General features: G+C 42.4%; 1 protein-coding gene across 1 annotated transcript in view; it reads right to left on the reverse strand.

The window, feature by feature from the left end:
* Window positions 1-228: 228 nt before the first annotated feature.
* Window positions 229-22,653, reverse strand: part of CLPTM1L (CLPTM1 like) — a 98,808-nt gene continuing 76,383 nt past the window's right edge. The window contains exons 9-16 of the mRNA XM_075316122.1: window positions 21,588-21,653; window positions 20,760-20,810; window positions 11,594-11,676; window positions 11,353-11,387; window positions 5,656-5,711; window positions 5,515-5,559; window positions 3,645-3,760; window positions 229-2,146 (exon numbers count right to left, since the gene is read on the reverse strand). Coding sequence (XP_075172237.1) covers window positions 2,062-2,146; window positions 3,645-3,760; window positions 5,515-5,559; window positions 5,656-5,711; window positions 11,353-11,387; window positions 11,594-11,676; window positions 20,760-20,810; window positions 21,588-21,653 — 537 coding nt within the window. The 3' untranslated portion in view covers window positions 229-2,061. The remainder of the gene's footprint in view (window positions 2,147-3,644; window positions 3,761-5,514; window positions 5,560-5,655; window positions 5,712-11,352; window positions 11,388-11,593; window positions 11,677-20,759; window positions 20,811-21,587; window positions 21,654-22,653) is intronic.

The raw sequence follows: 22,653 nt of genomic DNA on the forward strand, positions 1-22,653 counted from the left end.
TATTGAAGTTGTTGCCTTCTATATTTCCTAATGAGGTCTTTTATTACTGCTCTGCATTTAATACAGTGATAATGTACAGAGCTGTATTATGTCTTTATTAGTAGGCAATATGGTTGCCATATTATGAAGACTAATATTATTTCTGGCCATTACATGACTTGTATCTTGCATTCTCACCAGTTTTCCCCTCTACAGCTTCTATCTCAAAATTTTCAATCCACAAGGAGCTGATGATAGTAATATAATTTTTATTTCTATAGCGCCAACATATTAGACAGTGCTTTACAATTCAGAGGGGACATGGTAGGAGGCGATTTGCTGCTGTGATCGCTCCCATACAGACTACAGTAGAAAACAATGGATTTCTGCCTGTCATTCTTTTTTTTGCATGAAGAAGAAGCAGCATAAAGCATATTATAAAGCATTCCTGAGCTGTGTAGCTTGGATCATGCTCTGATGTTAGGTAAAAGCATAGGAAGAAAGCTCAACACAATCAATCATTCTGTATCTTTCTCTGCTTATTTCATCTCTCTTTAACCTCTCTATAGAGTATAATGGGCTGTACATTAGAAAGAGTAAAAACTTGCTCACAGGTGGGAAAGATTATTACTCTAATAAGGTATATTACACAATATCATATATTCACATATACTATTGATTTATGCAAAGTTTGTGAAGGGCATAGTTTCATTTCAGGGGGCACACCACCAAAGGTCCCATTCCCTCCACCTTACAAATCCGTTTAATGACATCAGACATGAAATTCCAGTGGCTGAATGAGTGGAATTGACGTAAGGCGTGAAATGTATCATGAAATCTGATTTGTACAGTCACTATGCAATGATTGCTGCACAAAGGAGAATTTGCTATTTGGGGAGCAAGAACAAGTGGGAGACGGATACATATAATATGACCCATGGGAAGCTTCAGTTTTGAGCGTTTACCCTTTATGTACTAGAGTGAAAAGGAATGTACAAGGCTATAGATTTTATACAAAAACACAACACATTCAAGCATATCATTATATTTTTGTTCAATAGTGACAATTTGCAAAACATTAAAACCTAACAAAATATTTTAACTGACAAAAAAAGGGAATATACCTATATTTTCACAGAATATGTAGAGATGACAAAGAAATATTGGAACGTGACTGATTACAGTGTGGAATCTGCTTGTGTTGGATTTCTGATGGCATAGCAGCATTGTGGCAGATAGAGAAAACATCAGTGGGTTACGTGCAGTTATCATACTGGCTACACAGCAGACTGTGCCAGCAGTACAGCCATAACCGACAATCACACAACCCCACTGCGGCTGCACCTGGTGGAAATGTCAAGCCTTAGCTTCTACATAACTTCATGGTCCAGTCAGTTTAGAGATTAAGCAGAAAAAAAAAACAAAACAGAAAATAATCCCTTTTCAAGTAACAGAACAGTTAATGACAGTTACTCAAATTTGACATTAATTAAAAAACATATCCCAAAACATGCTGGTCCAGTCAAAACATGCCTGTGAAGAAAAGAAATCCTTAACCGCGCACATGATTATAACAATATTGCAAAGAGCCATAATAAATGCATATTACTTCTGTTGTTTATGTCTCCATGTTTCTTTTCAGTTTTGATTAGAGCAACGTTTAATTCATCTCATGTAAATAGGCGCAGAGGAATGTTGATGGTGTCATTTGCTACCTTATGCTAGCCTTACTTTTATGTATTATATACAGTCAGCCAGGGGCTCAGTGTAATAAATCCCTTATATTGAGGAATGCACATAGTCTCTGCATAGAAAGCAGTCCTTATATGTGGAACTTCTACTGTTTTCATGGGCTAATTCCATTTGCCTGGTATAAAAAAAAGACAAAGTGAAAAGAAAGCTGCGGGAACCTTTTTTTTTTTTTTTTAAAGAAACACATTTTTGGATTTTGGCAACATGGACAATACAATGTCCAGACAGGTTTGCCACAGCATTCAAAATACTCATTGATAATTTCACCATTTTCTTCAATGCACACCATATCATTCAAGTAAGTGATAAGGTAGTCCATATCAATGAAATCTAGTTTATATGTGGCTTCCGTTTTGGTTTTTCTTCATAAGATTCACCATATTCATTTACTCTAGTCTTATCCACAGGATAAAGCCTGGAAAAGAGAGAAAAAGGAAACACTAACTGAAGTTCACATATCAGCCACATTTTAGGACAGTGCATATAAAGGTATGAATATGTTCTTGATAACCACTAAGTGCTGTGGTCAAGCTTCATAATGTAAACAGCTCAGATTAGCGTGAACAATCAATGATCAATCTGGCTGCTGCAGCAGAACGTTAGCTTACATTACACTGTGAACTTGGGGCTGATGGCACAACATGTGGCACATCAATGCCCAGGCAGAATTTACATACAGCTACCTCCATCTGCAGCAGAATGCGACACATGTTATACTTATACACTGACATCTAGATGTTTTCAGACTAAAAGGGGCTTTACACGCAGCGACATCGCTAGCGATGTCGCTTGTGAAAGCACCCGCCTCCATCGTTTGTGCGTCACGGGCAAATCGCTGCCCGTGGCGTACAAAATCGCTAGTACCCGTCACACGTACTTACCTTGCTAGCGACGTCGCTGTGGCCGGTTAACAGCCTGTTTTCTAAGGGGGCGGTTCGTGCAGCGTCACAGTGACGTCACACACCATGCGTCCAATCGAAGCGGAGGGGTGGAGAGCAGCTGAAAGAAAGTCACACCCACCTCGTTGCTGGAGGATGCAGGTACGGTATTGTTCGTCGTTACTAGGGTGTCACACGTAGCGGTGTGTGCTGCCTCATGAACAACGAACAACCTGCGTCCAGTACCAGCAACGCTAATTGGGAAATGGACGACATGTCAACAATCAACGATTTGGTGAGTATTTTGCATCGTTAGTGGTCGCTCGTATGTGTCACACGCAACGATGTCGCTAACGATGCCGGATGTGCGTCACGAATTCCGTGACCCCAACGACATCTCGTTAGCGATATCATTGTGTGTAACTGGGGCCTAAAGGCAAAGTTCTAACAGTGCAAACAGACAGCGGATTTTCCACTGGATATTTTCTAGCACAAAATCTACTGTGTTTTACGGAGTCGTCATAGTGCATAAAATATATTGACAAGATATGAGGGTTTTACATTGAAAACATATCCATTTGTACTGCAAACGGTGTTAATTGCATCCTTTGTCATGCTTCCGTCACACGTCACAATGACATCCTAAGCAGTAAATGGCGCTGTAGATAGCTCAGTGGCACAGATGTGCAATCACTGGGAACTCGACTGATCACCATTTCCTTCAGCCCTGAAGACTGTAAATGGAGCAGTGCAATACATGTTTGACTGTTGCATTAATAAATTAAATTCCACTATGGGTTATATGTATTTCTCCTGTAACAAGAGCTTTGCCGACTTTCTGGCCAAAATTTCTAACATTTGTTAAAATAGCTGTGCATAGACAAATAAAATCATGACTACCCCCACTGCTTTCCCCTGTAGTATATATCAAGCCTCCCCTATGCTGCACATAGATTAGTTAAGGAGATTTAAGAACACTTAAGTAAAAAAAAAACAAAACAAAAAACAAAATATATATATATCTCATGAACTTACCATCTTTGGTATAAATAAATAAGAAAGACCACATCATCTCTAAAACACGCTAATCTGTGCGATGTTGGCATGGTTATAATAAAGGCAAAGATGTCATCAATAAATGTGTTAAATGCCTGTTAGAAATAAACACAAATCATTGCTTAAAACCACTCTAGGATTGAAGCTGTAATAGCGCCTCCTGAATCTTAAATCTTGGAGGGTGTGCTCACGCATTGCAATTTGTGTTTGCATGCATGCAACATAAAAATGAATAACAATGTAAATATTCATGCTTAATACGTATAATTATGTATCTCCATTATCACTGACTGCAATTAAAATCTCTGTAGTCACAGCCTACACTCACACTCCATGCAATTTGCCCCCTTGTATTTGGGGTAGATAAGTAGTATTTTTTAACCACTCCAGTCCCTGGGCGTTTTGCGTTTTTCCGTTTTATTTTATTTTCCTCTCTTTCTTCCAAGAGCCGTACCTTTCTTATTTTTCTGTCAATCTTCCCATATGAGGGCTTGTTTTTTGCGGGACGAGATGTAAATTTAAATGAAACCATAAGTTTTATCATATAGTGTACTGGAAAACAGCAAACAAATTTCAAGTGTGGAAAAAGTGTGATTGCACAATAGTTTTTGGGATATTTTATTCACTATATAGTAACACTGATGTGTCGTTGTGATGTCTGAGTTCGGTGCGAGTTTGGAGACACCAAACATGAATAGGTTTGCTTGCATCTAAGGGGATAAAAAAAAATTCAGACGTTTGTCCAAAAAAAGTGGCGCACGTTTTGCACCATTTTCTGAAACCTGTAGTGTTTTCATTTTTCTGGATCTATAGCTCAGTAACAGCTTATTTTTTGTGTCTTGAGCTGACGTTTTTAACTGTACCATTTTTGTGCAGATGCTATGTTTTGATCGCCTGTTATTGCATTTTGCGCAAAATTTGCGGTGACCAAAAAATTAATTTTGGCGTTTGGAATTTTTTTGTCGCTACGCCGTTTACCGATCAGATTAACTGATTTTGTATTTTGATAGATCGGGCATTTCTGAACGTGGCGATACCAAATGTGTATATTTTTTAACCCTTTAATTTTCAATGGGGCGAAAGGGGGGTGATTTGAACTTTTAGGGTTTTTTTTTAACCTTTTCTTTTTTATTTTACTAGACCCCCTTAGGGGACTATAACGATCAGCAATCTGATCGCTCTTCCATATCTTCAAATCACAGCTACAGAGCTGAGATCTGCAAATATGGTGCTTTACTCTCAATGCTGGCACTATGCCGGTATTGAAAGAAAGTAACTCATGTTAGCTACAGGCGTCATCACATGACCCTGTGCTTCCATGGCAACCACCGGCAGTCACGTAATCACATCATGTGACTTCCGATGGGGGCAGGGTAAGTTATCCTAATGGCGGCACGCATATACATCTCGGTGCCAGATTTTGGCAGCGAGATGTAAGGGGTTAATAGTCGCGGGTGGAACACAATTCCACGCCCTACTAGCAGGCACACATGTCAGCTGTTGAAATCAGCTGTTATGTGTGCGGATCGCGCGGACTGCCTACGGCAGCTCGCGGGTATTAACCTCACACGATCCATGACGTACCCAGTACGTCATGGGTCGCTAATGGGTTAAAGCCAAGCAGAAACTATTTGTGTTGCATGTGTGCAGGGTGAGAGAAGTCTGAATGTTCATTACTACAGCCATACATCTCTGCACTATCATGAGGCGATTCCCCGACAAACCGTTCACGTAATCACCATGTTAAGGAATCCATACTCCAATTCAGACAATATGATTCAGAATAGGTTTACAATTTTGATAAACTGTATTCATACAAAAGAATATATTTCACAATTATGGTACTCACTTTATATGTAAACGCTTTCCATGGTAAATGTGCCACAGATTTCATCTGCAAATTACAGAAATAATACCACAATAAACATTTGTTAAATTCGATCCAATTACTATTATATAACATCATCAGCCACACAAATATTATCATTACCTTATAATTGACAAATAACTGAGGCAACATGAATAGGAATCCAAAGGCATAAACACCTGGAAAAAAACACATTGAAGCCTATTAGAACATTTATGACAAAGGACTGAGAAAGTGACATACAAGTCAGATCTATAAGGGTAGAAGGCCACATACAGCCGAAATCATGGGAGAAAAATCAAATAAAATTTGCAATAGAACAGGAGAAGAAAAATCATGTAATTGGAGAATTCAGCCAAAATTAGGCAATCAAATATGCCTAATTTAATGTACACACAGTAGAGGTAATTTACAAATATGACTCAGATGACTGAATATCCTAATTCCTCACACATTTACAAGGCACTAAATATCTGGAGCATCTTACTACCGTGTTTTTCCAAAAATAAGCCCTCCCCCAAAAATAAGCCCTAGCAGGGATTTTCAGCATTTTCGGAGCAAAGCTTAAATATAAGCCCTCCCCCGAAAATAAGCCCTAGTCACATGTCAGTAATGAAGTGTCCATGCAGCTAAAAAGGTTACAGACAGCAGGACACTTGATTATAGACAACGGCACCCGGCAATCACTCACTTGACGCTCAGCGGCAGGACCTGTAGTGATCATACACCCGCACTCATCAGCTCTCTCACACACACACACACACACACACACACACACACACACACACACACACACACTCAGATCTCACACACACACAATCAGATCTCACACACACACACACTCAGATCTCACACACACACACACACACACACAATCAGATCTCACACACACACAATCAGATCTCTCAAACACACACACACACACACACACAATCAGATCGCACACACAAACATCGGATCACACACACATCGGATCGCATACACATCGGATCGCATACACACTCGCCTCATCCAGCGACACCGATCTCTTCTCGCCGGCAGAATCCTGAGAGGCAGTGCGGTGGAGCGCAACGACCTGCAGAACAGGACCTGCGGCCGGACATGTGACTTGCTCTCATCATTCCCTGCGGCTGGAAGCACTGGATGTGATGTCTGCGATCGGCTGCGTGTGTCTGCGATCGGCTGCGTGTGTCTGCGATCGGCTGCGTGTGTCTGCGATCGGCTGCGTGTGTCTGCGATCGGCTGCGTGTGTCTGCGATCGGCTGCGTGTGTGATTTGCTGTGTGTGTCTGTGATCTGCTGTGCGTGTGTGATCTGCTGTGTGTCTGCAATCTGCTGTGTGTGTGTGATTTGCTGTGTGTTTGATCTGCTGTGTGTGTGATTTGCTGTGTGTTTGATCTGCTGTGTGTGTGATTTGCTGTGTGTGTCTGGAATCCGCTGTGTGTCTGGAATCTGCTGTGTGTGTCTGCGATCGGGCTGTGTGTCAGCCAGCAGCAGGGGAGAACGGCATGCAGCATCCACCGGAGATCACAGGAGGAACTGGGAACCACGCAGACGTCCGGGTCTGGTGAGTATGAGTCTCCTGGGAAGTGGGAGGGTCTGCTTTTTTGGGGGTAACTTACCCCCCAACCGTGTTTCTCCAAGAATAAGACCTCCTCCAAAAATAAGCCCTAGTACTTTTTTGGGAGGCAAAAAAATAAGACAGTGTCTTATTTTTGGAAAAATATAGTAGTTATGTCACCACAGTACTGCTGATTGATATCAATACCTTAGGTAGGTCTGAAATTGTTCCCATTATCTTTATGCAGCTGCCCTTTTTAACTATTATAAGGAAAAATCTTTTGAAATATCCCCAATGCCAGGCTAAAATAAAAATTGGGTTTATGCTTCTAGACTGTGGGATGCCGGCATGTAGAGTGGGATCTGAACACTATATGGACCCCTCAGTTTAAATTTGCAAAATATTGCACTCTGGACTAAACCAGGAATGCTGTATCCATGACTAAATAGTTACTGATCAGTAACTGCTAAGTAAATATTAACCCCTTCCTGACATTAGACACACATGTATGTCCTAATGGGAAAGGTGTTAAAGCAACACAAACTACAGGTATGTCTTGATGATGGTGTGGGCAGGAACTTGGCTTGTCAGATTGCTAGCACTGTCAATGGCCGGTTAACTTTCTTTTATGCAGCAATTAATAGCATCTGCTCCATTTAGAAGGTTGTGAAAGGAAGAAGGCTTCCTCGAAGCAATAGCCAGTTACTGATAGTTCTCAGATGGAAACTGGGGGGGGTCAAAAAATAGTTCCCAGGTCTGCCACGCCCTGCCATAAAGCAAGGTCTAATAAGCATCATTTCAGTGTAAAACAAACAGGTCTAAAATCCTGCATTACGTTAATATTGCAGAGTATTACACCAGTGATGACTTCAGATGTGCGACCCATTGAAGTTCGGTTCGGCAGGTGCAGCCGGACATTAGATAAAAATCGGTTTGGGACCCTGACTTGACCTGAACCCCAATGGAAGTCACTAATTTGGCAGGTCAGGTCTCTGACCACATGCAAAAAGGGTGAGTGAGCAGGGCTTTTCCATTTTTATATTTGGTGCACACTACACCCGATCATGCTGCTGTTAGCCCCAGTGTGAGCCGATCAATCGCTACAACCAGCTTGAACTGGGCTGAGCATTGAGCGTACCTGAGCACAGCAATGCTCATGAGAGTGGTTTGCATATGTAAAGTACTCAAACTCCGAACCCAAACTCGGTCTTTTGGAAAAAGTCTGTGTTCGGTATGAACACCGAACCTTGGAATCACTCATCTCTAGTGATGACAAAAGGGAATTATAAAGTCCTATACGGTGTCTAAGTAAAAAAAATTACAAAGAAAAAAAAAAATTGTAAACAAAGAAAAAACCCTAGAGAAATACTTTGCCAAATTTTTTTTTAATGTAAAAAAAATAAAATAAAATAAGCTACATAAAAAGTATACATATATGGCATCACCCAGTCTAGAATAAATGCTGTTTATTCATCATACTGATGCATAGAAACTGGAATAAAATAATAAAAGCCACATGTAAATAAAAATAATTTAACTGAAAAGTTATGGTACCAATAAAAACCCGTAACTCATTCTAAAAAAAAACAAGCCATATGGCTCTGTGGGTGAAGAAGTTATATCTCTTAGACTATGGGAATGTGTAACAATTTTAAAATTCCAAAAAGAAATGAAAAGCACATTGTGAATGAAAAACATACAAAAAAACCCCTCAATTAATCTAGTATCACGGTAATCATTCTGATACAAAAAATAATGCCAACTTTATACCACACAATGAATGACATAAACAAAGTAGGGAACACTATTCTCCTTACGAAGACCTGACAAACCAGTCTGGTTGTCAGTGGTGAGGGGACTTATAGCTGCAATGCCCCTCTAGAAATTATTCAAATTATCTCTCCAGGAAAGGAGACAAACTCTAGCGCCACTTATTGGAAGTAGCAATCCTAAAAGTCACAAGTGGCCTTCTAACAAGCCTTTTCATATGATCTAGGATATATGCCAGATCAGAATCCCAATTTGCACACACGGTGTTTCGGGGTGATTGCCCCTCGCCAGTGCAAAGTGTGGGTAACTGATGTGGCTTATAAGAAGCCCCGTGATCCCCACAAAGCTTCTCATAAGCCAGATCAGTTACCCACACTTTGCACTGACGAGGGGCAATCACCCCGAAACACAGTGTCTGCAAATTGGAATTCTGATCTGGCATATATCCTACGTCATATGAAAAGGCTTGTTAGAAGGCCACTTGTGACTTTTAGGATTGCTACTTCCAATAGGTGGTGCTAGAGTTTGTCTCCTTTCCTCGAGAGACAATTTGAATAATTCCCAGAGGGACATTGCAGCTATAAGTCCCCTCACCATTGACAGACAGACTGGTTTGTCAGGTCTCCGTAAGGAGAATAGTCTTCCCCCGTGATCCCCATAAAGCTTCTCATAAGCCAGATCAGTTACCCACACTTTGCACTGGCGAGGGGCAATCACCCCGAAACACCGTGTCTGCAAATTGGGATTCTGATCTGGCATATATCCTAGGTCATATGAAAAGGCTTGTTAGAAGGCCACTTGTGACTTTTAGGATTGCTACTTCCAATAGGTGGCGCTAGAGTTTGTCTCCTTTCCTGGAGAGACAATTTGAATAAACAGTATAGAAATTAAACAACAAATTGTGGTGCATTTTCTCTTGTTGTTCACATATAGGCCCCCTTAAAATGAAGTGGTCTCTAAATAATGGGGTTTTGTAAATTTTCAAAAAGAATAAAAAAAAAAGTTTTGCATTCTTCTAACATCTTAACAAAAGAACAAACAAAAAGGAAATGAGTAGCCATATGATAAATTGTTTGTATTTTGTGCCGTATGACTGAATTTTTGTGTCTTTTAAAATAAAGTTCAAAAGTTTCAAAATATTCAATATTTCAAGACATTTCCAATATAGTTTTATAAGGAAGCAAAAAATATAGCAAAACATATATTGCATTTAATTTTACCAGGAACAAAGACACAATGTGTCACAAAAACATTCTCAGAATCACTAGGATATGTAGAATCATTCCAGTGTTATCACCACATAAAGGGACACGTCAGATTTGAAGAATTTGCCTGGTCGGGGAAGTGAAGGGGTTAACAACTGGTAAAGGTTTCGTTAATGATGTGGCAGTGCTGGTTAGTTCAAAGAGAGATCTTGCACTTTCAACAGTGAGGAGGCCATGAAGGGGTTGTGGGATCCCACGACTCAGAAGTTTGGCCACGTTTTTTTTTTGCCATAAGGTCGGGTCTTTTAGCTTGTCATTAGGGTCAGTTCGGGAGATTTCCGTTAAGGCTGCTTTCACACTACGTTTTTTTAACATGCGTCATGAACGTTTTTTTAATGCAAAAACGGATCCAGTGCAAATGCGTTTTCATTTCAATGCATTTGCAATGGACTCGCGTCAACATGCGTTCACATGCGTTTGCGTGCGTTATAGTGAGGATCCAGCGACTTGCAGTTTTTTAACTTTTTTCAAAAATGCTACTTGTAGCGTTTTTGAGCTGCGTCCAAATACTGCAAAATCGCTGGATCCTGACTAAACAGCACGCAAACGCATGTGAACGCTGGCCTGCTGATAGACAGGATCCTACTTGCTCTAGTGAACATGCCCAGAAACCAGCCTGTCGTGATCAGTCTCTCTCCCCCTCCCTCTCTCTCCCCCGCCTGAGAGCAGCGGACGCTCGTAACCAAGGTAAATATCGGGTATTCAAGCAAAGCACTTCCCTTAGTTACCCAATATTTACCTTGGTTACAGCTTACCGCAGCTGTCAGATGCCGGCTCCCAGTCTCACGTTCAGTTTCCCTCACTCCCGATCACATGACTCCAATGCCCACCCATAAACTTCAAGTGACAGGATCCTGGAAAATAACACATGCGTTTGCATGCGTTTTTCTCTGCAAAAACAGGATCCGCTTTAGCAGCAAAAAAACGTTCATGACACATGCTAAAAAAAACGTAGTGTGTAAGCAGCCTAACAAATAATGTTTAGTAAAATCTCCCATTTGCAGCAGTGCGCGGATTTCTAAAATGAAAAAGGCATTCCCAGACAGTTGATATGTACTCTTTCAGTTTACCGCATTTTAAGCATACATTTTTTTTTTTTCATTTATCAAAAGCATCGTGATAACAAACAGGAAAAATTCTTAAAGCCTGCAGATATTTTATGGAAATTGTTGAACATTATTTGAATGTGATTTCAGAAAAGGAGAAATACAAAAAGGTCACATACCATTCACAATGCTGTTGATTAACCAGGAATACCAGCTGTAAATACAAATGTTAAAGGGGCATTAATATGGAATTGTAGCACAATTTATAGAAAGGCACTTCAGTCTATCTAGTGAACTCAAGGACTGGATGTATTCTACATATAAAAGAGCAGAAAAGTAGGTTTCATTTTGCGTAATAAACTGAAAAAAAATGAAAACAAAAGACAAAATCAAAGTGTCAAATGAAGTCAAGGATCTTACCTTTTGTATTTGATGTTTAGAAGTGAATAAACTGCTCCCCCCACACATAGAGGGTATAATAAATATGACAGGTATTTCATGGCCTTAAAAAGAAATAGAAGAATGTTTTGATGAAAGATTTCTGAGAATTCATATAACATGTAATACCTTGTTTCTATATTAGCAACCTGTATTGAGCTGGATAACCAAGGAAGCACACAGCTTACAACCTAAAATCACAAGACGACCCACTAACAATTTGTCCACCGTGTAAGCAGTTTTATATACTCTAATCACAAAAAGTTAGGGATATTTGGCTTTCGGGTGAAGTTTATGTAAAACCCAAAAAGTTCATGCTACAGTTATATTGTCGTGCAGATGCTCAGTGTGCAGCACAACACAGGGGTAACAATGGGAATGTTATAGAAGGAAGCCGCTGGCGATAGTGAAGAGCGGACACCTCCTGCAACTCACCAGAGTCTGCATCCTATGCTTTATAACGTCCCTATAGGGGTCCTTCTCCACGCCGCTATCACGTGACTAGGCCTTTGCTTTCCCTGAACTCACCCTTTCATGAGGAGTTTGACAATCAACGAGAAGTTCCGGATGAACTTCCTATAATTAGCAAACCTCAGAAAGCGCTGTAGTGCTTTCAGATTTTTAGGAGGATCCCACTCAAGAACCACACGGACCTTATTTGGATCCATCCAGAAACTAGCATATTACACGAGGAAGCCCAAAAATTGCACCTTTTGCAGAGCGAATAAACACTTTTCCAGTTTGGCTTACAGTTTATTATCAAGAAATATCTGTAACACCTGCCTAACTTGTACCGGATTTGTTTTGAGGTCGGAAGAGTAAATCAAAATATTATCTAGATATATTACCACAAAGGCGGGGGCAATTGTCAAACCAAAAGACATGACTAAGTTTTCAGAATGCTCTTCAGGTGCGTTAAAGGCCATTTTCCCCTTCTCTGATTCTAATCATAAGTCCCCCTGAGATAAAACACTAGAGAACCATTTAGCCCCAACAAACTGAATAAATAAGTCAGGGATAAGCGGGAGGGGATTAGGGTCACAACTAGTGATAGGCGGACCCGGACTGCAAAAGTCTGGATCCGCGCGGTTTCAAACGTGTGCGAGTGGTGGGCCTGCAATTCTCAGGGAATTTGAGCTAATGATCCAAATACGGCACTCGGGAAATAAAGAAAATAAGACTGAAGCAAGTGCTTCATAATTACTGAGGCTCCGGCACGGCTGTGACTGCTCCCATAGCCGCTCATTCACTTCTGGGACCGCGTATTATCGTTCATCCAATGCACTACTTTCCCTGCCCACCTGCAGTCCTGGCGTCTGTGATTGGTTGCAGCTAGACGCGCCCTCAGCCTGTGACAGTATCTGACTGCAACCAATCACAGGCACTGTCTCTGCTGGTCACTATCGTGGTATAAAATAAAGAGAAGCTACAGACTGCAGCCCCCAGCTGTGCGCTTATCTTGGCTGTGTATGAAAATAAGAGAAACCGCATGCAGCTTTTTTTTTTTTAAATTATTTAAATAAATAATTTTTTACAAAATAGCATACGGTCCCTCCCAATTTTGATACCCAGCCAGGATAAAGCCTGATAGCTGGGGGTTGGTATTCTCAGGCTTGGCAGATCCATGTGTATTGGGCTCCCCCAGCCTAAAAATAGCAGCCTGCAACTGCCCAGGATTGTTGCATCCATTGGATGCGTCAATCCCGAAACTGTACCCAGCTCATCCCGATTGAACTGGTGCAGTGGCATCGGGGTAATAAGGGGTTAATGTCATCTCACAGCTACCACTAAGTCCTAGATTAGTTATGGGTGGGGTCTCAGACGCCTTCCATCCTTCCATCTGTACATGAAAAAATCTAAACACAAACACCAAAAAATTCTATTTGAAATAAGACAAAAAGCACCCTCTCTCACAACTTTAATAACCCCAAAATACGCCTACAGGTCCGAGGTAATCCACACGAGATCCCTGCTGGAGGACTGTGGGAACATCCCGCTGTGACCACTGATCGCGCGCCTCACTCAGTCTCTGCATGAACCTCACAGCGGGCGGTCATGTTCTATGGGCACGCAGGTCTACACGTTTCAAGCAGCTGGACTGCTCTCAATCATGATTAAGAGCAGTCCATCTGCTTGAAGCACGTAGACCTGTGTGTCTCCACATGCTTCCATGAAACATTTTCATGTTTTTAATTTTTTTCATTAAAATTTAAATTTTATTATATTTGACGGATGCTGGATTTTTCCACTATTTTCCTACCTGAATGCCGGCTCAGGTTTCCGAGCACCACACACATATACCTGCTGTCTGGGGAGCTGTTACTTTCTCTTTATTTTTGCCATGTTCTATGGGTGCTCGGTGTGAATTCAGATATGTAGCAGAGCTGGAATCGTGGACCTCATGAGGATTACGTCGGACCTGCAGGGTGCTTTCTTGTCTTTTATTTAAAAAAAAAAAAAAAAAGATTTTTTTTGGTGTTTGTGTTTATTTATTTTCACTCACAGATTAGTAAGGGCAAATCGTGAAGAGCTGGGTAAAGCGCCAGGACTGTTACAGCTAACGGCTGCCACAATCCTGGGCGGTTGCAGGCTGCTATTTTTAGGCTGGGGGTGTCCCAGTAACCATGGGTCTCCCCAGCCTGAGAATACCAGCCTGAAGCTGTCAGGCTTTATCATGGCTGGGTATCAAAATTGGGGGGGACCGCATGCTATTTTTTAAAATTATTTATTTAAACAATTTAAAAAAAAAGCTAGATGCAGTTCCTCCTATATTGATACAAAGCCAAGATAAGCGCACAGCTGCGGCTGTAGCCTGTACCTGTATGCTTTTTCGGTGCTAGTTATCATAATATTGGGGGATCCTATGCCAAATGTTTTATTTATTAATTTTATACCATGCTAGTGACCCACAGACAGGGTCTAGGACTGGTTGCAGTCAGACACCGTCACACAGCCTGGTGGTGCGTATCACTGCAACCACAGATGTCAGGATGGCCGGTGGGAAGGGAAAGCAGTCCATATGGATTAGAGTGGCCCCGGAAGCGGCCTGGAAGCAGTTACAGCTGGGCTGGAGCCTCGGTAAGTATGAAGCACTTGCTCCTAGCCCCCTATCCCTCCTACCACCATTTTAAGTGCCGGATTCTGGTCCCCATAGACTTAAATGGGGACCGACATCCGGCCAGATAACCAGGACCAATCCCGAGCCAGAACTGGCTAGACCCGCCAGTCCCGGTTATCTGTGAGTCCGCCCATCACTAGTCAAAGACTTAGTGGAGATGGAAGAGAACTGTATTCAAGCAATTTTCTGCAGAACTCTCTCCATCTGACTATCACTCTGGACTGCCAGTTCACCAGTGAATTATGCATAACTAACCAGGGAAGGCTCGAAAAGATAGGAGTAGGGAGACCTTCAAGACATAAGAAAGGAGGTCCTTGTGAAAAGCTCCTATGAGCAGGTTTATATTATAACAGAGAAAAGTAAGGCACTCACTGTTGTAAAATTCAATACTTTTATTCTTCAATCCGTGACAGAATACAGGTAAGGCAGGGGCGAGGGACGGAGGACACCAGCCATTTCATGCTACCATGTCCACGCTTTAACAGGTATGGCCAGAGCCATGGCAGCCTCTAATGTCTCAGGAGTTTTATATAAAACCACTGCGTCTTGAGCCTTTCTGACATACCCTTGGCAAAAATGACTCCTAAGGACCGGGTCATTCCACCTAATGTCAGTGCCCATCTCCGGAATGCAAAACAAAACTCCTCCACCGGCCAAGTCTCCCTGCTGGAGCTTGTGTAGCCAGCAAGGCAAACACAGTTAGAGATTTCATGGACAAGGTCAAAGAATGCAAAAAACTCGTCGACCAACCACAGCAACAGTCGGTTGGAAGAAAAAAAAAAGCCAGGATTGAGGGTCTCGCAGAAGGAGGGAGATCACAATCCCCAGAAGGAGGGAGATCACAATCCCCACCCGTTGTTCCTCACTCCCATAAAAGTGTGGACAGAACTTAAAATAAAGCTTACAGGCTTCACAAAATACAGAAAAACTTATCCTGTCCTCCCGAAAATCTAGCCGGGAGCGCCACCTTGGGTTCAGATATAGTATAGCTGGCTGCCAGACTTGTGGTCCGCTGTTGTGGTTGAAAACCCTGCATTGCAAGTCTGCCAGACCAACGGACTGGCTCTGCACGGGCATCCATTTAAGGTCCGAGGAAAACCCCCTAAAACAAAACGTGGGCCAGTTATGTCATGCCAGAGCGTGCAGCGCAACACAGAAGTGACAAAGGGAATGGTATAGAAAAAAGGATCTGGCAATAGTTAAAGTGGACACCTCCTGCAACTCACCTAAGTATGTACCGTATGCTTCCTGTTGCTCTCACGTTTCTAGGCCTTTACTTGCCCTGAACTCACCCTGGCTAGGGAGAAGGCTGGAGAGAACACTAGTCTCACCACTTCAATAATACAACACAAGGTAAGGGAGACACACAGACAGGGAAAATAGACACAAAAAGAAAAACACTACAATCTCCTCCAATGCAGCTAAACACCACAGCTGTGATGGTCACAAATCCTCCGCTTCTTCCAGAGACAGGCTCCTAACTCAGTGGTCAGAATAGCATGAAAATCTATTACCAGTGTCACATGGTAAGACATGTAACTTTCTATAGTGAAGAGGAGTGGTCACAAAAGAGCTGCACCTAAGATTAAGGTTACAAAAAACAGCCAGATAGGAAAAAGTCCTTAACTTCTAAAAGAAAGTAGATTCACTAAAATATAAGTTGTAGATCTGCGCATAATAATGCATCGTGACCTTCTGGTCCCAGACTCACCAGAGGTCTCCCCACAACAGGACACACTCATGACAGATATTTTATCATAGAAATACGGCATTTAACTACAAGCATGCAATGGTGATTTCCTCATCTCAAACAATATATTGAAACAAAAGCCTATAATAGTGGTGGGTATACCCCCCCATCAAAAATGTCAATGTCTCAATAACTTGTCATTTGGCCTTTAGCAACAATTACGCTTGACATTAATGCCTTATGTTGTTCCCAAGTCAAGCTATTGACTGCTGCGGCATGGCATACCACTCTTCTTCAAGGGCGGACCTCAGGTCATTGAGGTTCTAGGGTACAGAGTTACGAGCCGTAACATGGCAACTCAGCTGATCCCATAGGTTTCCTATTGTATTCAGGTCTGGTCAAAGTGCAGGCCAGTACATTTCAGGTACCCCAGTCTCCAGCTGCCATTCCATAATGATGCAACCTTGATGAGCTGGAGTATTGTCGTACATGAAGATGAAATTAGGCCTATGTTGTTCATGCAGAGACAAATTACTTGATTAATGATGTTATTCAAGTAGTAGGGCTTATCACTGTACTATTCACAAAGTGCAGGGCAGTTCTGTATTGACTAGACAGCTGCCCACACTATAACACGACCACCACCAAAGGCTCATCTGGTGACAACAGTGGTTGATGCATAGTGCTCTCCTTCACAGCTCCAACATCACTGTCGGCCATCATTTCTGCTTAGCGGGGACCAACTTTCATCAGTGAACAGTGTGGAGACACAGGGCTCAGTGGGTGCTCTCGTACACTAAAACCCGCCGCCTTTAGAAAGACAGCGTGGCTCAGGGCTCATCCCAACTGAACGCCGGCCTCCTTAACCGTGGGCGTAACACTACTCAGACAACACTGGGTGAGGGAACCACAATAATTAGACTTTATTGGATCCCCAAACAATTAACGGCACATAACCAGCAAAACACAAATGTAACAGGCAACAGAGTCTCACCCTTCCGCTGGTTCACCAGGGATTTAGAATGTCCATGCCTCAGAGGTTCCAGGGCTATTTACTCCAATCCAGCAACACCCCGCTTTTGGCGGGCACCCACCGAGAAAGGAATAATGCCAGATTTAGGAAGCTGTCTGAGGTCGGCAAAGTCTGTAACAGGTGACTGAACTGTCCCAACCTGAGTGTCCTCCTTAGGTAGTCCTGGTATGATGTTACAATCCTGGCAGCCGGAGTCGAAATCCCTAGGCTGTGGATATGGTCTCCAACCGGAACCGGAGTCCCTAGATTGAAGCCATAAGATATCCTGATCCTCTACTCAGCTCCTAAGAGCTTAGACTGAATCCATCAGCATCCATCAACAACCAGCTGGTGGCTTAAAGAAATCCCTTTTATAGCCACAGCCTTCCACTTGGATACACTGCGTCCTCATCGATTGGTTGGACAAGATTGCCTCTCCCATTTGATGAATCTCAAGCTGCATGGACAATGTTCATCCAAATGATGTCTACAGAAAGACTGAGGGTATACATATAGTCTGGAGGTCACAGACTAGACAATGGCTACTAAGGTAATTACATTAGCAATACACAACTACAATACAATGATTACTGGAAGAGTCTGGAGAAACAATACGTCTGGCTTTCAGTGGCCAACACAATTACATGAGTCAACAAGAGTCTTGTAAAAACAATGAGGGACTTATCCCCCGTCTATAAACAATCTATCATCCTGTCTGGGTGAATGTTAAGAAACTTTAACCCATGAGAGTCCATGTCGTCACAAACAGCGCTGAGGCCAACTGGTCTCTCGTCCAGCAAGATCTGTGCCTGATGGTGTGGTCAGGTACCCTTACAGGTCGTCTAGCACACAGGCTATGCTGATGTAAACGGTACAAATGGTCTGCTGTGACACTTGGGTGCCTCTCACCTCCCTTAAATGTGCCAGGAGTTGTGTGGCATTCATTATCCGGTTCCGAAGAGTATTGTTCACAAGGAAGCGGTGATCAGTGTGGGATGTGGTGAAAAGAAGTCCACTTCTTTGCTTTACTGTGACTTTTCAGTCTCTCTTTTGCAACTTGTGGATGACACTCTGTGACACTCTAAGCTCAGTGGCCAATTCCGTCTGAGAAAATCCAGCTTGAAACCTCGCAATGATAAGGTATTGTTGATCAATTAGGTGTTGTCCTGGTCTCATGATGTCAAAATGTGAACAGCATGCTGAGGAGGACTGTTTAAAGTACAACAATCACAAGGATTTTCCTATATAACCTAAAGCCAGTTCAATACTGGCACTATCATGCTGATTCTATACATACCTTTAGTTGTCAGCTAAGATGTATAGGTTTTGAAACACAAGTATGTAAAGTTTGTAAAAATGAGCAGCTTTTTGAATGACAGCAGCTGATAGCTGGGGTGGGTATTCATAGTGATTCCTGCCCCAATGTGTCCTCCACCTGTTATTTATGCTAATTCTATTATAGAATCGTTTTACTAAGTGACTAGAAGGATCTGTGCTGATGTCATAACCATGTGACCAGAAGGGGTCGGGCATCAGCCAACAGAAAAATAAGGTTGCTTTCTCGTATCAGCTATGTTGGCCTTGGCTTTGCCCCTTCTGGTCACATGGGTATGACATCAGCACCGGTCCTTCTAGTCACTTAGTAAAATGATTCTATAATAGAATTAGCAGAAATAATAGGGGGAGGACGGACAGACAGGGGGGCGGGAATCACTATCAATATCCAACCCCAGTTATCAGCTGATTAGCAGCTGCTGTCATTCAAAAAGCTGTTCATTTTACAAACTTTACTTGCTTATGTTTCAAAACCTATACATCCAAGCGGACACCTAAAGGTATGTATAGAATGAGCATGATAGTGCCAGTATAGCACTGGCTTTAGGTTATACAGGAAAATCCTGGTGATTGGTGCGCTTTAAATACCTAATTCTAATTGAACCCTGAAATTTATTGGGAGATTTATGGACCAAGCACCTGCTGTGGATTTTGCCATCAAACTTCTTGTTAAAGAACAGCAAGTTGTGCAAAAAGTATTGAAACACTGAAAAGTTGGACATGTCATTCAAAAGAGAAGGTCACATTGAGTTCATCTGAAAAGGTTAGATTGCATTTTAGGGTAATCCTGAAATTTCACCCAAAAGCCAATAATCCCTCACTTTCTGTGAGTAGTGTATATAAGTGCTACAAAACAAGGGAGTTAGGATAATATAGGCAATTTGTAAAAATGCAGTTTTCATATTCTGCCATGGTGAACTGCAAAGTGAAGATGTCAATCAGAACCTTTTGTCTAAACAACACAAGCCAGTTTCCTGGTCATTCGGGACCTGCACTTAGGGGTACTTTGCACACTACGACATCGCAGGTGCGATGTCGGTGGGGTCATGTCAAAAGTGACGCACTTCCGGCGTCGCTCTCGACATCGTAGTGTGTAAAGCCTAGATAATACGATTAACGAGTGCAAAAGCGTCGTAATCGTATCATCGGTGTAGCGTCGGCGAAAACCAAAATTACCTTCCTGCAACGGTCCGATGTTGTTCCTCGTTCCTGTGGCAGCACACATCGCTGTGTGTGAAGTCGCAGGAGCGAGGAACATCTCCTACCTCCTTCACCGGGGCTCCTGTCGCCTATGCGGAAGGAAGGAGGTGGGCGGGATGTTTAAGTCCCGCTCATCTCCGCCCCTCCGTTTCTATTGGCCGCCTGCTGTGTGACGTGGCTATGACGCCGCACGGCCCGCCCCCTTAATAAGGAGGCGGGTCGCCGGCAAGAGCGACGTCGCAGGGCAAGGTGAGTGCATGTGAAGCTGGCGTAGCAATAAATTTCGCTACGACAGCTATCACCACATATCGCAGCTGCGACAGGGGCGGGAACTATCGCACTCGGCATCGCAGCACCGGCTTGCGATGTCGTAGTGTGCAAAGTACCCCTTAGTGTAATGCTTTCATCTAGGCTAGTGCAGTGGGACCCTGGCAGAAGTGCAATTCTCTTCAAGGTGATGGTAATGCATAGGGTCTTATCCATTTTTTGCATGGGAGAGGAAACGCTGTGCAAGGAAAGGTTGCTTCACAATGCTGTTATACAAAGCAGTTTTTCAAATCACTGGTCATTCATTGCTGGTCGGTGAAGGTTGAAGTTTTGGATGACAAAATCATATGTTTAAGCAATGAAATCACAAATCAATCTCTGAGGAGTTCGGTAGCACAAAAAGCCACTGAAACTAGGCTGACAATGATCTTAATGTCCTGTTTTGGCAGACCCAAATTCCCAGTGTACAGATTTATACCTAGCACAGTAATGTACATCCTAAAATAACTACACTGAAAATACATACCTGGGTATCATACTCTTCAGTCTTCCTTTCAGATTCACTGCAAGCTCCAAACTATGGGGGGAAAAAAAATCCTCGTTGAAGAATTACTAATAACATCCTTTGAGAAACTTCCGGAAAGTTTTGGACTATACATGGTAAAACATACTTGAATGCAGGTTCAACCAATAATTGAAAGAATGTGTCAAAAATTACATGATAAAGATATGATAAAATGTCACATCAAAGTATTGAAAGAAAACAGAACTATATACTTTTCTACTCATAACAGTGCTTAGTCTTAACGAGTCAAAGCCCGCACGATATTAATGCCAAGCTTGTCACCGTGATCAATTACTGACTTTATTATGGCTCGGTTTCATGTTCAGAATACCTCCAAAATACGGCATATGATGAACGTGGAACAATTCACTTTTCTTATTGGATTCAAAAGGAACTGAATGAAAAACATCTGCATGCCTTCATATAAGAACAGAGGCATACAGACATACAAAGAGCCTCGTTGCACCACTAGGGGACCCTTATTATGCTAAGCTTACACACATCCTAAGGACATTTGTATGAGGAAAAACTGGACATATGACGGACCTGTTCAATGATGTCATGCTTCCATAAAAATGCAATTAGGGTTGGAGAAACGTGACACAGACACATCAGACACTCATACAATGGAAAGGAAAAAAAAACAAAACAAAAATAAGAGAAAAACAAACAACCAAAAAAAGAGATAGACAGGTGTGGAGTTGTTGGATGTCAGAGACAGAATTGCTGGGCCTCTCCAACCACCAGAAGATGTAAATGTACTTGTCCAGCCCTGAAATAACCGTTTACCTTCATTGCTGGCGTCAGACCTTTCCATTGGAATGTGATTTTCAAGGCTTTTTTAACCTTCCACACCTGATAGCAGAACAGAAAAGAATTCCAATCAACAATGGCAGAGCTGTCATTTTAGGTATAGATACTTATCTGTCACCAGGTTTTTCCTGCCCTATCTGAAAGCAGCATGATGTAGGGGCAAAGATCCTGATTCCAGTAATGTGTCACTTACTGGGCTGCTTAGTGTAGTTTTGAAGTCCCTGTTTTCTCTGTTGCAGAACTAGCAGTTCTCTGAATGCTGATCTCTTTAGAACCATGCTCCCACCACCGATTTGCAGCTTTCTTTGTACACTGTGCATAGGTGTGAAACTGCCAATCAGTGGTGAGGGCAGGGTAATATGATGGGGGTGAGGATTTAGATCAGGTTCATAAATATGGAGGACTACCTGGCATGAGGTTTTATTAGTCCTTCACTGAAATTCCCTTGCTGATAAATCTATAATTTCATCAAAGAAGAAGGCCAGTAAGTGAAACATCACTGGGATCAGTTTCTAGGTATTTACATAATGCTGCCATTCGCTTCACACAGCAGGCTGATGCTAATAGGAGAACAATCACACGCTGGCACTGTGTGCATGTGTTCATCCCTTGCATGTCAGTGTACATGCGCTTCCATGTGTAGCGACTGCTTGCTGCACAGAGGTTCACACAGCAGCGGGCAACCGCTATGCACTGGAGTGCGAGACGAGAGTGCGCACACACTGATAAAAGTGCGCATTCTCATTGTCCGCATCAGATGACTGCTGCTTTATAATCTTGTGTGCAGGGAGCAGCCACAAAACACCACAGAGGGAGATGGGAGTGTAAACATGCACACAATAAGAGGCGAATGTTTACACGCACAATATCAGTGTATGTACATTCTTATCTCCCTCTCCTGTCGGCACTGGCCACCCACTGATTTGTGAACTTGTGTGCGGCGTGTGTCTGCTATACACAAAAGAGAGGGAAGAGAACTAATCTCCAGCACACAGACACTGCAATGTAATGGTACCTTCACACTTAGCGATGCAGCAGCGAT

The sequence above is a fragment of the Anomaloglossus baeobatrachus genome, chromosome 6 (genome assembly GCF_048569485.1).
Source record: "Anomaloglossus baeobatrachus isolate aAnoBae1 chromosome 6, aAnoBae1.hap1, whole genome shotgun sequence".
Lineage (NCBI taxonomy): Eukaryota > Metazoa > Chordata > Amphibia > Anura > Aromobatidae > Anomaloglossus > Anomaloglossus baeobatrachus.